The sequence below is a fragment of the Nannospalax galili genome, unplaced genomic scaffold (genome assembly GCF_000622305.1).
Source record: "Nannospalax galili isolate Female #2095 unplaced genomic scaffold, S.galili_v1.0 scaffold51, whole genome shotgun sequence".
Taxonomy (NCBI): Eukaryota; Metazoa; Chordata; class Mammalia; order Rodentia; family Spalacidae; genus Nannospalax; species Nannospalax galili.
The window spans coordinates 853,292-872,539 of record NW_008329521.1 but is presented as its reverse complement, the minus strand read 5'-3'; the positions used below and the strand labels follow the sequence as shown (position 1 = coordinate 872,539).

The 19,248-nt window shown below is 37.0% G+C and overlaps 1 protein-coding gene across 2 annotated transcripts in view; it reads right to left on the bottom strand.

The window, feature by feature from the left end:
• The window catches only part of Luzp2 (leucine zipper protein 2), a 464,711-nt gene that overhangs the window by 103,046 nt on the left and 342,417 nt on the right, over positions 1–19,248 (bottom strand). For both annotated transcript variants that reach the window (XM_008837762.3, XM_008837753.2), the window contains exon 7: positions 18,527–18,589. In XM_008837762.3, the coding sequence (XP_008835984.1) occupies positions 18,527–18,589 (63 nt within the window). The remainder of the gene's footprint in view (positions 1–18,526; positions 18,590–19,248) is intronic.

The following is a 19,248-nucleotide window of genomic DNA, read 5'->3' as shown; positions in this document are numbered from 1 at the left end:
TGTCAACAATACATGGGTTTTCCTTTTTATTAATTCTTTCATATATTTTTTCTCTTGTAATAACTGTTCTTATCAAGCTGATCAAGGAAATCGCTCTAATGTATCATCCTGAACTTTACATGTGTGGAGATATCTCACTCCATGAATAGTTATTACTTTTCAATTATAAATGACATAAACAGCAGGTGTGGAGATGGATTCATGGATAAAGTGTTTGATACTCAAGTGGAAGACAAGAGCTCAGATCTCCAGAACCCACATAAAAATGTAGTTGGCATGGCAGCTGTAACCCCAGCAACTGGGAGGCAAATGCACAGTATCTCTGGGCAAGTTGTTTAACGTGGCTAGTCAAAATTGGTAACCTTCAGGTTCAGCAAGAGACCTGCCTCCATAAGAAAGAGTGGGAACCATCAAAGAAGATATCTGATGTCAACCTCAGACCTCTACACCCACACCCCACACATGCACCTGCATACACATATGCCCAATGTCCACATACCTGCCAACATGCAAACACACCATACCCAAATGCACGCACAACCCAGCACCTGGGAGGCAGAGGCAGTCGGATCTCTGTGTGTTCAAGGCCAGCCTGGTCTACATAGTGAGTTCTAGGACAGCTAGGGCTATGGCTACAGGGAGACCCTGTCTCAAAAAGACCAAAAAAAAAAAAAAAAAGACAAAAATTTTTAAAAATTTCAAGACTACACTGTTGGGCACTTAAGCTGGTAACTGTCAAAGAGAATCAACTGTAGCTAGTGTGGCTGCTGCTGAATGAGAAGAGCTCTGTGGGTCCAAGTTGTTGCAGCACAGGCAGCATGCAGTGAAGGGTACTCAATGCTCAGAGCCTACCATGCTATCCAAATGCAACCAGGAGCGGGAAGCTCATCACCAAGTCAGCACACAGTAGGAGTCTTAGTCGTTTCCCGTCAGAAAGGAGCAGCATTACACGTAATATCGCTTCCTTTCCCTTTGCTCCGTAGGTTGCAGTATCTCTCTCCGCATTCCTCATAATTTGGCTCCAATCTCCCTCCACAGCCTGTCCTACCTCTTTCCACATGAGCCATGCATTCCACACTTCCGATCACAGTTCATTCATTAGTTCATTAATTTTGCAGGACCACACGCCCCTCCTTTCTGTCGGACTGCTCCCCCTTCCCCAGTGTAGACTGTAACCCTGCTTCCTCGTTGGATAATTCTGCTATAAATTTGCTTCCTTCTCTGTAAATATTGCTGAGCAAAACCCAGAAATGTCGCCAAAGCTTAATACAAGGAAGGTAACATTTCCATGAAGCTTGCTCCAATGTAGTGAAAAGATTACCTTTTTCTCTGATCCTTTATGTTAAAGAAGTAAAAGAAGTGCTTTCAAACATTTAAATATGTTTTGTTAAAACCAGTTAACTGTAGTTCCTATTGATGTGTACTCTTTGTTTTCTCTATGCCCAGAACAAAGGATCATCTATTTTTATTGTAAGGAGAAAAAGCTGTACTCAGGGCTGGAGAGATGGCACAACAGATAAGAACACTGGCTGTTCTTGTAGAGGACCCAGGTTCAACTCCCAGCACCCACATGGCTGCTGACAAATGTGTGTAACTCCAGTTCCAGGGGATCCGACTCCTTCTGAACTCTGAAGGCATTGCATGACACGGTGTACCTATGCACATGCAGGCAGCACATTCATACACACAAAATAAAAATAATAAATAAAATATTTCAGAAAAGTTGTAATAATAAATGGAAGAATTACAAGTTATGGAGCAAAACGTATTATTTCATTTAAGGAGGGACCACGTGCAAGATCATGTGAATCTAAGGCTGGATTTACCTGGAAGCTTCCCAATCCTAGTGACATCATGGCTCACAGTGTCAGCACAACGCCCTGCTCTTTCAAGGGGATGATGGTGGTAAGAACACCCTCGACTGCCAGCAGATAAACTAGGGCTGTGTGAGTGCACAGGGTGAGTGACAGTGCCTGCTAGTCACACCCACTCTGCTACCAAGTGTGTTTACAACATGATGCCTTTAAAAATCATTTTCTAGCAATACATGGTGGTACATGCCTTTAATCCCAGCACTCAGGAAAGGCAGGGGGAATCTCTGAGACTGGTCTACATAGTGAGTTCCAGGCCAGCTAGGACTATAGGGAGAGCTTGTCTCAAAAAAGACAAAAAATAAAGTAAATAAATAATTGTTTTTCTATACTACACTCCTAAACTATTTACTAGAAATGCCAGGGTGTGTCTGTGTTTCATTGGTATTCATGTACCTGAAGTTTGTGGAAGGGAGCCCTTGTTCTCATAATGACAGAGTCGTATCAGTGCGGTTTTCAGAAGTATCCCCTTGTCTCTGTGACAGTACTCTTTCAGGAGCACATACAAAAGCAATGCCAGTAAATCAAATGAAACGATCACAATGAAATGCAGATCACTTGCTTTCAAATGCTGATTCTTTTTTAAAAATATTTTATTTATTATTTTTATTTTATGTGTATGAGTGTATTGCCTGCATATAAGTGAACTCATGTCATGCAATGCTTGCGGAGATCAGAAGAGGTCATTTGATTTCCCTGAAACTGGAGTTATGAAAGATTATTAACCAACATGTAGGTGCTGGGAATCAAACCTGGGTCCTCTGTAAGAGCAGCCAGTGCTCTTAACCACTGAACTATCTCCTCAATCACAAATACTGATTCTTTCTACCACATCAATGTTTAGAGAATTTTTAAATTAAGAAAAATAAAAGCCAACCCTGTCAAAATATATTAATTAAATGTCTATGCCATCTTAACTTAATGTGAGGTCTGTAGACTGTCAGTATCAGTGCCAAGTTTGGGCTTGTTGGAAATACAGAATCTTAAACCCCTCCACATCAGCAAGATAAATTGCATTTTTAAAAATTTGTAACATGCGTGAGCATCCAAAAAAGTATCTTGATTCAGTTTGGGTAAAGCTGGGTAATGTTTTTAAAACCTCCAGAATTAAACAAGTAATCTATCAGAATGCTTAATTGCTATTGATATCCTGTAGACTAAAACATCAAAATTTAAACAGTTTACAACTTAAATGGAGTCAAATAAGTTATATTATTTCTAGGCGATCACTTCAAAATGCATTTATTTCAAACAAATTTAATACAGAAGAAAGCAGAGCTGGTACAATATAGAGTTAACACAGTTTGTATTCAACATGAACACAATTCACAAGGATATTGTTAATAATATTATTTTAGAAGACTGTAAGACTTTACCAAATAATATACTAGTATAATCCTTATAAAAACTTGTCCAGAATAGAACTAAGCATGACATTAATTTATTACAGAAAACACCTTCCAGCATATCAAACACTGTATCTAAATGTCTCTTAGCCTCACAAATGATGAAAGAAAACAGTAGAAAAGAAGAAAAGGTTAGAATCTTTCCGATGTGATTCCACACAATTTCCAGCACACACTATACAAAAATCACATTAAAAATTACATTTCTTTGGCTGTGGGGACGTTCAGTCAGTGAAGTGCTCCAGTACATGAGTTGAGCGCCTGAGATCCCTAGAACCTGTGAAAAACCAAATTTGTCTTGGACTGTTGTGAATCTTTATTACCAAACAGTTCCAACAAGAGGCAGTGCTGTCATTAGCCTGAGCTTTGTGGAGAGTGGAACAGGTGATGTAAGTAGGTACTTCAAATATTCTATCATCTTCAAAACATAGGCAAAGAATTGACACGAACTGCCTCTCTACATGACCAGGGCAGGGACCAATGAATTCTGAAGTACTTCTTTTAAAAGATAAATACAAGCAAATGACTCCAATACTCATGTTACCACTGACCAAAGACTCACAGTATCATTTAGTATGGATTCTGTTCTTGATCTTTCTTATAAACTATGGAATTTGTAGTGGTGATCTTTATCCTTTGCCTTTTTGAGACAGGGTCTCCCTGTGGCCCCAGCTGGCCTGGAACTTGTTATGTAGACCAGACTGGCCTCAATCTAATGGCGATCCCCTGCCTCTGCCCTCCTCACAGGTGCTGGGATCAAAGGTGTGTGCCAGTAGGCCTAGTTTTTTCTTTTTTAATTGCTAGGAACTTGTACCTGCTGCTTAGCTTTCTAAGTGATTGTTTCTAGAAGAAATCATCCTCTCTTTCATTATGCATAGGTTAACAAATACCTCTGTAAGTAAAAGTAATGATATGTGAAAGGAAATTAAATAAATCAAGAAATTCACAGATATACTTTTGAAATGTCTCCTATCATGACAGGGAACAGACATCTAATGGTGCTGCCAAAATAAATATTTAAAGGACTGGCAGTTTGCTCCTGTCTTCTGAAACTGCTTTCATCACCATTAGGATAAAGGATAGACTTTAAAACAAGACACTATAAAATTGTAATGAGTTCAATCACTGAATGTTTATGGCTCATTCCTTTATTTTATAGTCATAATGCATTTTTTGTTTAGAATAGAAATGGTGCTGTAATTGTTCTGCATTTTAATTGTAGATGAAAGCTATTTGAGAAGTGATTTGTCAAGAATGGACTCTTCCTGGCCAACTTCTCAGTGAGCAGGTATGATTTAAAATGTGCCATGATTTCTAATTTAGACTTTCAGAACACAAGATGATTTTGATTAGGAATACAGGATAAACTTTCCATGAAGTTAAGTAATTAAGAATAGCAACCTCAATTACAAAAGAAGAAAGAACCATTTAATTTGACTTTGATGTGCTGTACACAGAATAGCAGAATAGAACAGTCATAACTACAGGCACTTCCCAAAGAGAAGTGATTTTTCCCCAAAGGGATTATGATGCCAGTCAGCTCTGTTTTTACTCCAAGGGAGGAACTGTGTAGAGACAGCTTAATTTAGTGTAAGTTAAAGGCCATTCAAGGAAGATGCAGCTTGGGAGGCCACACCACAGAATTAGCATGATACATGGATCAGGTGAGTCACTATATCTGTAGTGGTAACAACCCAGGGCCCAGTCCACCCTCAGACCTAAGGAGAAAGGTGCTGGTAATATTATTGTCTGAATTTTGGCTTTCCACACTGGTATTCTGCAGTTTTAGTTTCTAAAACTCTATCTTTGATATCTTGCCTCTACAGTGTCCTTCAAATTCAGTGAATGATGTTCACAGCAATGATGAGGCAGAAATCATAAAATATTTAGAATTTTAGAACCAACACACCTTGAATTTGGAGTACCAACTAGGAATGGATTTTGGATACAGTGTCTGATTTGAGAATAAAACAGACTAGATGGGAAGTCAGGAGGAAAGGATGTGGCCATCAGTAAGTTCTTGAACAGATGTAGTCTGTGATGGGGGAAACACAAATGTAAACAAATTTATAATGAATTTACAAGCTAAGCATGGTGTAGTATGCCTGTATTTCCACTATGCTTTATAAGCACTGACCAACAGAAGAGGTCCCTTATGCAGCTCAGAGCATCAGAGGCAGAAAGGCAGCTTCCATACTCAGAAAGTACTACCTAGACTATCATACTTTCAAAGCACTTAATAAAATAGTAAATTTTATAAGTTCTTCTAAAAAATGTTATATGCAAACCTGTGGAAATTTTTAATCAATTTCTGAGAATTCCAGAGCTTTTCTGAAATCCACTCATGATCCTCTCACTCACTTGAGAAGGCACACACAAGGTTCTGTGGCAGATGCATGCTCAGTAAGTGACTTTGAACAAAGGGCTGAGCATACTGACAGAACATTACACAGTGCTCATGCCATTGTAGGCATAGCACATTAAATCTCTAGGCTTGGTTTCTTGCCCAAATTTCTTTTTAAAAGCCTTTTGTTTTTAATGATTCTTGATATTTGAAATGTCTTCTGTAGACATTTTTGGAGGCAAAACTATATTTTGTTAAATATTTAAATTTAATTGAAATATTTATATTATTTAAAATTCTGAGAATCTACTATTTCACTGTTAGTAAAAAATAAAAAAATGAGAGCTTTTCATAGTTTTTTACAACAGAATAGGGCTATGAAAACATAATCCTAATATGATTTTTCTTTAACAGAATAAATCAAAATCTTTGGGGGGAGAAAACACCTTCTTGCTAAGCAACTGTCAAATATAAACTGAGAGAATCAAATTTTGTACTGAAAATATTTTTTGAAGGAAATGTTCAAGTTTAATTGTGAGCTAATTGATTCACTATCATACCCTCACATTTTGAAATATGTTAAACTTTACATACTTAGAGCATATATTTTTTTAAAAAATATTAAGTTATTTGGTCAGGAGCCACTCTGCCTCATTTCAAACAACTGTTTGAACTTCTCTGAATCTGCGTTTTCTGATCCATGATAAAAGCACAATACTGCCTGGGTCAAGAGAGTGATTCAGAAGAAAAATAAATGTGTTATGAAACCTTCAACTATATGGAGTCAGGTAAGAAAGCAAAAGCACTCAAGTCTGTGATGGAAGGTATGAACATTGGTACCAAACCTCATTTAACTGGAGACTTGGCAAATAGCAAAACAGTGGTACTGAAAATGTTTGTGCTCCTTAAAAATTAATTTAATACAGAGATGAGACAGGTTTTAATGAAATAGATATACAAAATAGCTTAAACTACAAAGGAATTTAAACATTAATAAATCATTATTTAGTGTAAATATTATAATTAAATAAGTAGGTCATATATTCTGTGACAGGAATGTGACTGAATTCACTTCCAAAGGACCTAAAGCTTTAGGAGATGATCTTAAATGCATTGGCAACTATTCATGGAATTCATGTGCAAGCATCCTTGTTGTGGAAAGAACTTGCAATAGAAAATAGAGGTTGAATATATGTGGTTTTTAAAGAAGAAATAAGAATAAATCATAAGCATTACAGAGAAAAACCACAGCACAGCATGTAGAATTGGAATCTTGGCAGGTGGCAGGGGAGAGGAATGGGAAGCTGAAGAAGAAGGAAAGCTGGGCTTTCTAAGTGAGAGCTCCTTTGTCAGCACTGAGAGAAGGAACCATTGCCGGAGAGCTGTTCTCTGGGATTGGTTAGCCTGCATGTTCTTAAGGAGGCAGTCCTTCCCACTCCTCCTCAGGCATACAATGTTTCTTACCACTATTCAGCTCAAGCTGATCTACTTTATGTTGTACAACAGGATTTCCTACATAACAGGGACAGTACCAACCTCTTCTAGGCAAAGAAACACTTCTGCCTGACTCAAAAGCATGCAGAACAACAAACAGACAGTACCAGAAAAGAAATTGACATTACATAGCAATCCAAACACTAATTCTAAAGAATAAGGAAAGGATCATGACTGTTGCAAGAGGGAAATCACAAATCACATATAAAGGCAGGACTATCATCTGACTTTTCATTACAGATTCTGAAAGCCATAGGGCTTGGCTGATGTTCTCCAAATTCTTAGACATAGATACCAAATCTGGCTATTACACCCAGCAAAAATGTCAGGTGTTCTAGAAGGGTAAAGGAAATTTTGAATGATAAAAGCATCCATTATGGATGCTTAAGGAATTAGGAATTAGCATCCATTATGCCAGCTCTTATGCTGATAAGGGTACTAGAAGGAATACAGCCACATGAAAGGAAGATTAAACACACCCAAGGAAACACATGTAATAAATGAAAAATTCCAGAACATTTAACCAAAAGAGCTCCCCACCCCCAATACAACCACAACTAAATGATAGGTACTAAAAAACACAGCTCAATAATAACTCTTAATATTAATTATCCCAATTCCCCAATAAAAAGATACAGATGAAATGACTGGATTAGAAAAGAGGATCCATCTTTTTGCTACCTCTAAGAAATATACCATACCATAAAGTACTGACACCATCTGAGGGTAAAAGGCTGGAGAATGGCACTTCAAGTATATTGAAATGAGGGCAAGCAGGTACTGCATTATCTCACAAAATAGACCTCAAACTAAATCTAGTCCTAAACAATAGGGAAGGGCATTCCGTGATTGTTAAAGGAAAATTCTACCAAAAAGATATTACAATCCTGAATCTATTTGTACCAAAACAATGGCATTGAATAACATAAAAGAAATATTCTTGGATCTAAAACCACCAACTGACTTCAACACAATAATTGAGATGACTTCAGTTTCCCAATCTCACCAATAGACAGATACTCTAAACAAAACTAAAAGAGAAAACCTGAAGTTAAATATTAACAACATAAATCAAATTGGCCTAACAGCTATCTACAGAATATTCCACCTAAATACCAAACAATACAATTTCTTCTCAGCAGTTCATGAACTGTTCTCCAAAACAGATCACATATTAGGTTACAAAACTAGTCTCAGAAAATTTAAGAACTAGCATCTTATATCCTTTCTGATCACAAGGGAAGTTGCGGCTAAACAACTGAAATTGGAAAAGTACACACATTGTGGAAACAAAATATCACACTACTGAATGAAAATTTGTTCAAGGAAGAAATCAAGAAGGAAATTTTGAAAATACCTAAAACTGAATGAAAATGAAAGCACAACATATAGAAATACAGAACATAAACAAGGCAGGAATGTTTACAGCATTAGATACATACATCAAAAAATTAGAGCTATCTCATACTAATAACCTAATGGTATACCTGAAGACCTTAGAAAAACAAGAATAATCAATAATGAAATGATTAGATGAGAAGTTCCTTTGATGAGTGATATGAAGTAGACTTGTCTATAAATATAAGGATATATATTTAGAAATAAATAATTTTAAACAAAGTCTCCATTCTCTATACTTGAACTGACCTTACAGAAATTTGGTAATCCAATATAATTCAAATTCCCTTATCATAAAGTAGCATTTCCTGTGGTTGTTTTCTTAAAATGATTCTTAGGAAGGTTACAGTTGGCATTTTTTTCAAAGAATGATATAAAGTGTATCTCATTTGCTTATCCCAAAGCCAAAATAAAATAGCTGTATATTCCTTCGAATCATTTTGCAACAGATGTAAACTATTACAGAGTTCCACAACTGGACAAATACAGAGAATAAGTGTCTGTGAGATGCCCAGCCCTAAGTGACACATCTACAGTGGAACCTCTATACCTAAGACTCACAAAATAAGACAGCAGAATAGGGAGTAGAAAGAATATTAATGCATCTCTCAACTCTCACCATCAACACTTCTTCATGGAACTGAGGGTAATTAACACAGAAAGCCACAACTGACCAAAATATAGAACATATGTCCCTAGATACGAATCCTATATTAAACTTCTACCACTCAGGGCTTAGGGACCATGACAGAAGATGGGGAGGGCTGAAACACTGTGAAAGCCAGGGTAGTGGAGACCACAAGGTAACAGAGTTTCCTTGGCAGCCAGGAACTTGCTCATACGTGCTTACAATTGTGACAACATGCACATGACCCATGCAAACTCAAACCAAACAAAAATCCAGCACAGAATTAGGGAAATGTGTAAGAAGCCCCAACCTTACCTGAGGAAATACTGGAGCTTCTCACTACTGGGTGACAGAGAATTGGTCTTCTTTAAGGGAGTTATGCCAGATAGGCTAAGCATGCTCCAGTGGATAAACTCACACCAAGGGACAGCTAGGGACAAAAACTTGACTTGATAGGCCTTAATATATAGGACAGACTGCATGAATTCGGTGTGGGGGGGTGATGGGGTTGCAGGTAGGGGAGGGGTGCAAGTATGAATAAGATGTATTGTATGAAATGCACAAAAATTCCATGCAAATATCAATTCTAAGAGAGACAGAGAGAGAGACACACAGAGAGAGAGAGAGAGAGGAGATAATCAAAATCAGGGCTGAACTTAGCAAAATAGAAACAAACAAAAACAATAAAAGAATCAATTAAACCAAGAGTTGGTTCTTTGAAAAGATTAACAAGATCAACAAACCTCTAGGCAAATTTATGAAAAGAAAGAGTGGTCCCAAGTTAATAAAACCTGAGATGAAAATTGAAACATTACAACAGTGTGGAAACTAAGAATCATAAGAAAGTATATTAAAATCCTATATCCCACTAAACTAGACAATCTAAAAGAAATGGATGAAAGATAAACCTAGGTGAGATAATTTAAATAGATGTATAACAACCAGTGAAATAAAAGCAGTAAGTGAATATCTCCCAATTAAAACAGTCCAGTACCCATTGGATACATTGCAGAACTCTACCAGAAACTCAAAAAAGAAATAATATTAACACTTCTCAAATTAATAGGTAGAATAGAAAAGGAACACTCACAAATTCTTTTTTTGTGATGCTAGTATTATCCAGATACCCAATAACAAACAAACATACAACAAAAAGAGAAAATCATAGGACAATCTGTAAGATTAACACAGATGCAAAAGTTCTCAAAATTACTTACAAAGTACCTCTATTGGTGCAGTAGTGTCACTGTTATCTGGGGAGGGGAGAAGGTAATCAACAGCTATCTAACTGGACTTAAAGCTGTCTCAACGGGAGTGAACTCTTGGGCAGCACTGTAAACAAAGCCAAATATACATGGCTGGAGAGGTCATAGATTCTAGTGAAAACCCTATCTCTGTCACATCTCTTGAGAAATGGAATTTCTTATCATATGCTAAATATGGATGCTTATACTTACAGGCAAGTATACTGTACACCACTCATCAAAGAAGGATCTTTTTGAAAGAAATGGAGGCTATTGCAGAATCCCACAACTGGTCAGACAGAGAATATATGTCTGAGAGATGCCCATTCTTAGGTGACATATCTATAGTGGAACCTCTACACCCAAGACTCATGGAACATAATGGAACAGGAGCAGAGAAAAAATGAGTGTATCCCTCAACTCTCACCAGTGAAGCCTCCTTATACAACAGAGTGTGTTGTGCACAAAAGGCCACCCTGGCAAACTTTTATAGACGACTGCATAGTGTTTTTCCCTGGATAGGTCTCCTATACCAAACCTCTCCCACTCATGACTCAGGAACCATTATAGATGAGGAGGCAGAAAAATTATAAAAGCCAAAGTTGGTTCATGAACCTAGGGAAGGAGAGGTTTTCAGGTCACTAGAAGCTTGCACATGTGAACTTATGGCAACAATGGCATTGAGCACAGGACCCATGTCAACTAAATCAGACAAGGGCCCAGAGTAGAGTGAGAGAAATGGGTGAGAGGTTGGCCCTAGTCTGAGAACTTTCAGAGACTGATTACAACTGACTGAGGGAGAGTATGCCTTACCAACAATCTCTAGACAGGCTGACTAGACTCCAGTGGACGAATTTACACTGAAGGACATCTGGGTATAAATGCTTGACTGGATAGGACTTAACATGCATAGCAGAATACATAAGGTCGAGTGGGAGTGCAGGGGAGCATGGATGGGGGAGGGGTGTCTATATTTGATTAAGAACTGTTGTATAAAATGTGTTAAAATGCAATAGAAAAATGAATGCAAGAGCACATCAAAAATTAATCCACAATGATCAAGGTGGCTTCCCAGAGATGCAGAATTGGTTCAATATACATAAATCAGTATATGTAATTACAGTATCATGGATTCACAATATAAATAGACTCAAGGACAGAAACCAGATGACCATCCCATTAGCTGTAGAAAAGGTTTTTACAAAATCAAACACTCCTACAGAAAGAATCATGGAGAATCTGGTGATACAGGGGACATACCTCTAAATAATAAATAAGATATACAGCATTCACACAGCTAACATAATATTAAATGGAGAAAAACGCAAAGCATTTCCACTAAAATCAGGAACAAGACACTCCATTCCTGTTCAATATGATACTTCAAGTCTTAACTGGAGCAATGAAATGATGGAGATAAATGAGATCCAAAGAAGAAATAAATTAAATTAGTCCAACTCACAGATGATATGACTTTATTCATAAAATACCCTCAACACTACACCAGAAAATTCCCAGGACTAATACATACATTCAGTAAATTAGCAGGAAACAAAATCAACACACACAAAGCAGTAGTTTTACTGTTCACCACCAATAAACATACTGAGAAAGAATCCAGTGCCAAAATTCCATTCAAGATAGCTTCAGAAAACCTAAAATATCTTGGAATAAATCTAACCAAGAAAACGAAAGACCTGTATAATAAAAATTTTAAGACACTGAAGGAAGAAATTTAAGAAAATACTGCAAGAAGAAAGGCCTCATATGCTCAACAATCAGGACTATTGTGGTTAAAAAAAATGTCCATTTGCTGGGTGTGGTGGTACACGCCTTTAATCCCAGCACTTAGGAGTCAGAGGCAAGCAGATCTCTGTGAGTTCAAGGCCAGCCTGGTCTACAAAGTGAGTTCCAGGGCAGCTGGGGCTACAGGGAGACCCTGCCTCAAAAAAAAAAAAAAAAAAAAAAAAAAAAAAGACAAAAATAAAATGTCCATTCTACCAAAAGCAATGTACAAATTCAATGCACTATTCATTAAATTTCTGAAGCAAGGATATGTACTCACATTTCAGTATTTGGAGCTAGGATCCAAAATTGGGAGGAACACACATCACTTGTTTTTCTAAATTTGTATTACTTCATTTAGTATAACAGTTTCTAGATTCATGCATTTACCTACAGATTTCATCATTCTTTACCACTGAGTAGAACTCTATTATCTGTATGCACCATACTCTCATTACCATTCATTTGTTGAGGGACATTTAGTTTTGTCCATTTCCTAGCAATTGTGAAAAGAGCAGCAACAGACATGTCTGAGCAAGTATCTCTCAAGTAGGACACTGAGTCCTTTGGGCAGATGATCAGGAATCATATAACTGGATCATATGGTAGATTTATTTTCAACTTTTTAAGAGTTCTCAACACTATTTTCCATAGTGGTTGCACCAGTGTGCAAACTGAGTGAACGTGAGTTCCCCTTTCACCACATCCTCTCCAGCACTTGGTGATCTTGATCTTAGCCATTCAAACTCAAGTCAGATGAAATACTAAAGTAGTTCTCATTTGCATTTCTGTAACTACTATGTTGAACAGTTTTTAAAGGTATTTATCACACATTTGTTTTCATAACTCTTTTTTAATGGGATTATTTGTTTTCTTGATTTTTTTTAGTTTTTTGTATATTCTGGACATTTATCTCAGATGTATTGCTGGTAGAGATTTTCTCCCTCTCTGTAGACCCTCTTCACATGATTCATTGTTTCCTTTGCTATATAGAAGCTTTTTGGTTTAATGAGGTCCCATTTGTCAATTGTTGACCTTAATTAATAAGCAATTGAAGTCTTTGTTGATATGAAAACCGTATGTGTGTGCGTGTGTGTGCGCATGTATGCATGAGACTATCTAAAGATTAAACAATAAACAACAGTGCCAGAGAGGGGACTACTCCTTCCAGTTGTTGTTCAGGTTAGTCAAATAGACTTCCAAAAAATGTAGTCAATTGCCAACACAGCCCTTGATTGCTTTCCAGAACTTAATGAAGACCTATTGCTGAAGACAGGACACACTTTAGGCATAGAACTTGGAGCAAATGAGTTGGAACTTATCTCGAAGTCACTGAAGAGGAGCTCCCATAATATCAGAAGATACTAAGAAAACTGCCATGGGAGAAAACAACCAATGGACCCATTCAGGTGTAAAGTTCATGAACCTCAACAATGACCAGACCAGCAAATAATCTCTATTAGTGCAGTAGTCGCATTTTAGCTTGGGGATAATAAACAGCTGTCTAATTAGACTTAAGGCCCACTCAGTGGGAGGGGTCACACATGTGGTAATGTAAACATAGCTAAATACACATGGCTGGAGAGGTCATAGATCCTAGATAAAAACCTACTTTTGTCATATGCCTACACCAATGTAATTCCTTACTGTAATCTAAATATAGTTACATTTACATATATTTATAAATATAGTTATATTTACAGACAAGTGTACCTCTCAACGCTCAACAAAGAAGCTTCTTTTTGCAACAGATGGAGACTATTACAAAATTCCACACCTGATCAGCTGAAGAGAATAAGTGTCTGTGAGGTGCCCAGTCCTAAGTGACACGTTTATAATGTAACCTCTATAGTTAAGGTTCATGGAACATGCGTCTCTCAACTCTCACCCACAAAGCTTCCTCAGGCACAGATGGTGATTAACCCAGAAAGCCACAACTGGTCAGAGAGCAAGAGAAAAGGAGATTGCCGAAAGCTTATCCATAAATAGGACACCTATATCAAATCTCTGCCACACAAGGCTCAGGGACGATTGTGGAAGAGGAGGCAGAAATATTGTAAGAGCCAGAGGTGGTGAATGACCACAGGGAAGCAGAGTTTTCCAAACAGCTGGGAAGTTTTTCATATAAATTTACAATGGTAACAGCATGTACAAGACCCATATAAACTCAAGCCAGACAAAATCCCTGCATAGAAATGGGAAAGTAGAGGAGAATTCCCACCCTTAGCTGATGAAATTTTGACAATCAATAACATTAGGCGAGGGAGAGTGGATTTTATTTAAGGGTTTGACGTAACATGTTAATCAGGCTTCGGTGAACTGACCCATACCAAAGAAAATTTGGGGACAGAATTTTGATTTGATAGACCTTAATATATATGACAGAGTACATGAAACCCAGTGGGGTGGGGCTGTAAGGGGATGGGGAGGGCGTCTTAATGTAATCAAAATATATTGTATGTAATTCACAAAAATTCAATGAAAATGAAGAAAAAACATTAAAAGTTTAAAAATTCCCACACAATACTTCACAAAAATTGAAAAAATTAATTCGGATTTTAGATGGAAAGAAAACAAAAGCACAAACCAAGATATTCAAGACTATCCCTAACAATGAAAGAACTTCTGAAGGCGTTGCCGTCCCTGAACTCAAATTACGTTATAGAGCTTTGGTAGTAAAAAGCATATGGTACTGCTTAAAATTAGACACACGGACCAGTGGAACGGAACTTATGAACCTGATGTAAGCCCATGCATTTACAACCATCCAATTTTCAACCAAAATACTGGAGAAGAGAGAGAAAGTACCATAAATAGTGCTGGTCAAACTGTACAGTCAAAGACAGGAGCAGGAAATTCTTGCCCAGCACAGAGCTCAACTCCTAATGGATGAAAGACCTCAGCATAAGACTCAGTATGCTGATTCGCATAAAAAGAAATTTGAGGAGTATACTGGAACTTATAGGCACAAGAAATGTCTTTCTGAACAGGATTCCTATAGCACAGGCATTAAATTCACCAACTGACAAATGGGATCTCATGAAACTAAGATCTTCCATACAACAAAGGACATGCATCATGCCGCAGAATGGGAAAAAGAAATCCTTATGAGCTATTCCTCTGATACAGGGCTAAGATCTAGAGTATACAAAGAAACATCCAAAAATAATCCACAATACAATTCAAAATTGAGGCATAGAACCAAACAGGGAGTTGTCAAAAGATAAAATGAAAATGGCTGAGAAATATTTTAAAACATGTTCAACTTCCTTAGTCATCAAGAAAATGCAAATTTAAGCTACTTCGAGAATTCATCGTACTCCATCAGAATGGCTAAGATCCCCAAAACAAACTATGATAAATGTTCCTGAGGATATGGAGGAAGGGCAGCACTTACAACTACTACTGGTAAAAGTGAAACTGGTACAGACACTATGGAAATCAGTGTGGAGATTCCTCAGTAAGCTAGAAATATACTTACTATATATCCAAAAATATAAAGGAAAATTTAAAAAGATAGTTTTACTGATCTCTCACCAGGCTGTTTTTAAGGGGGTGCCCACTATAACCTAAGCTACTAGTTACAGAGAATGCTATAGTATTGATATTCATATGTCATGGGTGGGACCCTAGCAGAGGTAGGCACTCACTTGTCTGCACCCGATAGGATACTGTGAGCAATGGGTTATGGCTATGGCACCTGACATTATGATGCCTGGGTTTCAGACAGAATGGCTGTCTCCGATGATCTACATAGATCAGTGGCTATGATCTAACCATCGTAGGTCAGAGAATGCCTGTGGCCAGGGCTTGTGAAGAAAACCAGAGGAAGGACAGAGTGTTGTTGCCATTGCATTGGGGAGAGTGATTCTAGTTTCTGTTATTCCCTGTGAGGGAGAGAAAATGGCAGAAGTCACAGAGCATGGCTGACAATCTTCCAGTGCTGTTCAATGAAAGCACTTAGCTTTCCAAGGTAGCACAAGCTGAGTCACAAAACATTTATACTTTATCCAGTGCTATGAATTCTATCAGACAGAATAACCACAGAGTCAAAAAACAATTTAGTCAGCATTTTTATATGATAACACAAGCATTTTCTGTAGGACTATTTATCAAGGAATAACTATAAAACCTTGAAAATATATGTGACTTATACAACCCAGGATGGTTTTCAAAATAAATCACAGTAAGTAAATAAATAATAAACTAAATAAGTAATAAATAATAATAATTAATAATTAATAAATAATAAAATAAAAGCTTTAGTTGTTCATTTCTAAGGTTCAACTTTGCTAAGGCCTCAATCCCTTCTTTGTGAAATTAATTCCATATCCATCATCTCTGTCTTATAAGGATTGTATGAGGGTCTAACAAAGCCATAGACTTCACACCATTGGATAAGCATAAATGTTTTGTGACCCAATGTGTGCTATCTTGAAAAGTGGAATACTTTCTTTGAACAACACTGGAAGAGTGTCAGACACTTGGCATGACTTTCTGTCCTTTTCTCGTTCCCACAGGAGTAATAGAAAGAGGACCACTCTTTCCCAAATGCAATGGCGATAAAATCCTGTCTTTCCTCCATTTCTTCATAAGAGCTGGCCATGGAAACGCTCTAACCTGCTGTGACTAGTAGCAGGTCACAGATACAATGCTCCAAAGGGCACAGGCAAAGCCTCAGGAGAAGGAGATATCAGAGAGGCCAAGAGGAATTGTGAAGACAGGTCTTTCTGAACTTTTCTGTTCATTATGACATCCTATACCTTGTTCAATCACATTTAAACATAGGTACCCATTCTCTTTTATTCATTTATTATATATTGAGTGTTTTGCCTGTCTGAATGCAGGTGCATCTCTTTCTTGAAATGTCCGTGGAAGACAGAAGAGAGCACGGGATCCCCTTGAACTGAGGGTAAAAACAGTTGTTTGCCACCATGTGGTTGTTGGGAACCAAACTGGGTCCTCTGGAAAAGCAGCCGGTGCTCCTTTCTACTGAGTCATCTTTCTAGCACATAAAGCTACCCATTCTTAATTGAACAGACTGACCAGTAGTCACAATTTTCCCCAGGTCTTAGGGACTTCATGTCCTACAGATTCCAAGGTTTCTTGGGGTGCTTTGAAATGTGAGTTAAAGAAAAGTCAGGAAGAGCACAGAGCAAAATGTGTCACAATCATATGTTACATATAAATACCAGTTGGCATAATCAGAACACATCCTATGTCTAAAACCAAGAGTAACATAACACAGAGGTCTGATTACTCATTTTCACTAGAGGAAACACTGAACTTAATCAATAAATATTTGTTAACTATACAGGCAACTCTCAATTTTGTAGTTTAAGGTGATCATTAAAGTGCAAATGGGTTCCAAGGTAAATATTACATAAAACTTTTACCTACTTTAATGAAAAATTAATATAGTATGCTTAAAGCTGAATCTCTGTCCCTGTGCATCAATGGGTGAGGCAAACGTACAATGCATGCAATGACCACAGGAACCACTGTTGCCTGCTCTGCGGTGAAAGTGTGTGCACTTTCTTGATTTTGTTGCTGCAACAAAGTCTCACAAACTTAATGCCTCAAAATTACACAAAAATTTCTACGGCTTCCATGACAAGTTAGAAATGAATTTCATTTGACAATGTCAAGTTGATGAGAACCCTGAGTTATCCTTCAGTCTGAAGTTTCTATGACCACATAGCTTCCTTTCTGAGGTTTGGCCTCATTATTAAAAGGACTCATGTTTAAACCAGCATCCACCTTGATAACAAACCTATTTTTTCATGTACCTCAAGGGCTTTATTTTAGTCACATCTACAAATTTTCCTTTGACACAGAAGATAATATCAATAAAGTCCAGGAATTTTCAGTTGAGAATTCCTGGAAAATATTTATTCATTTTTAAACATATGCATGTGATCTGGAATTCCTTTTATCATGGATTCTGAATGGATAATCTTGTGAAAGAATAAGTCAATTAATAAGAATTAAAAGTTTTGCTTTATGGATCTACAGTTGTCAACTTGACAGGGTCACCAGTGACCTCATGTGTCAAATTTCTTCTATATAACCTCTACTTTATGGGCCTCTTCCAGAAGACAATACTGCTAAATATTTAATTAATGAAATCAGTGTTACAAGAAACTTTAAGAACTTTAGAACCTAGGCTGCTTCTGATAACAAATGGACCTAGTAATTCACACATTGCCATTACTTAAGTAGATAAGATAATTAAAGGAACTTCAACACAGTCAATTGCAATTCACTAGAAAAAAAAACAAAATTACATTCATTCTAATAACACTTTTGCTAGTTTAGGTTGGACAGCAAGCGAGAGGGAGGGGAAACACACTTACCCTAAATAACAAATCTTTCTTGCCATAACGGAGTTCCTTCAGCTGGGCTTGGATTTTTTTTGACTGGAAAAACAGAGGTGCGGATTAGTGTTCAAGTTCACTTATATTTTGAAACTTGAGGATTAAAGTTCTTTCAGATTGCACAGGAATAAATTTTCCATCAAGTCAAATAGAACTCAACCATTTTCACAATAAACAGTGAAGCTTCAGCTCTGCTTTGTCATCAGATACGCAGACATCAGAGGCAGACTGTGAGAAATCAAACCCTGCTCAAAAAATCTGTGTTGAAGCATTGTTTAAAGAAATTTGCTTATTGTTTTTCCTCACTCTACACACACAAATACCCAAAACATTAGTTACCCTGACATGTAAATCAATCTAATTTTCAATGTTAAATGCATGTGAATGTCTAAGTACACATAAATGCAGCTATATGTGCTGATATCTAATAACTTTTTTGCCATTTGATTTTTTTCAGTTTATTATTTATTTAATAACCACATACTTAGAAGGAGCATTTTACTACAACAGCACTGGCATATTCAATAACAATTTTCTGAGCTAAGATGTATCTTTTTCAAAATTGGTTGTAAATTTTTAGGTTTACAGTTGAATTGTTACAGTTATACAATATTGTACTCAGTATAAACCCTATAAGATATAAAATTAAATGAGGTTTTAACCTTTAAAAAAGGTCTCCATTTCATTAATAAAAATACACT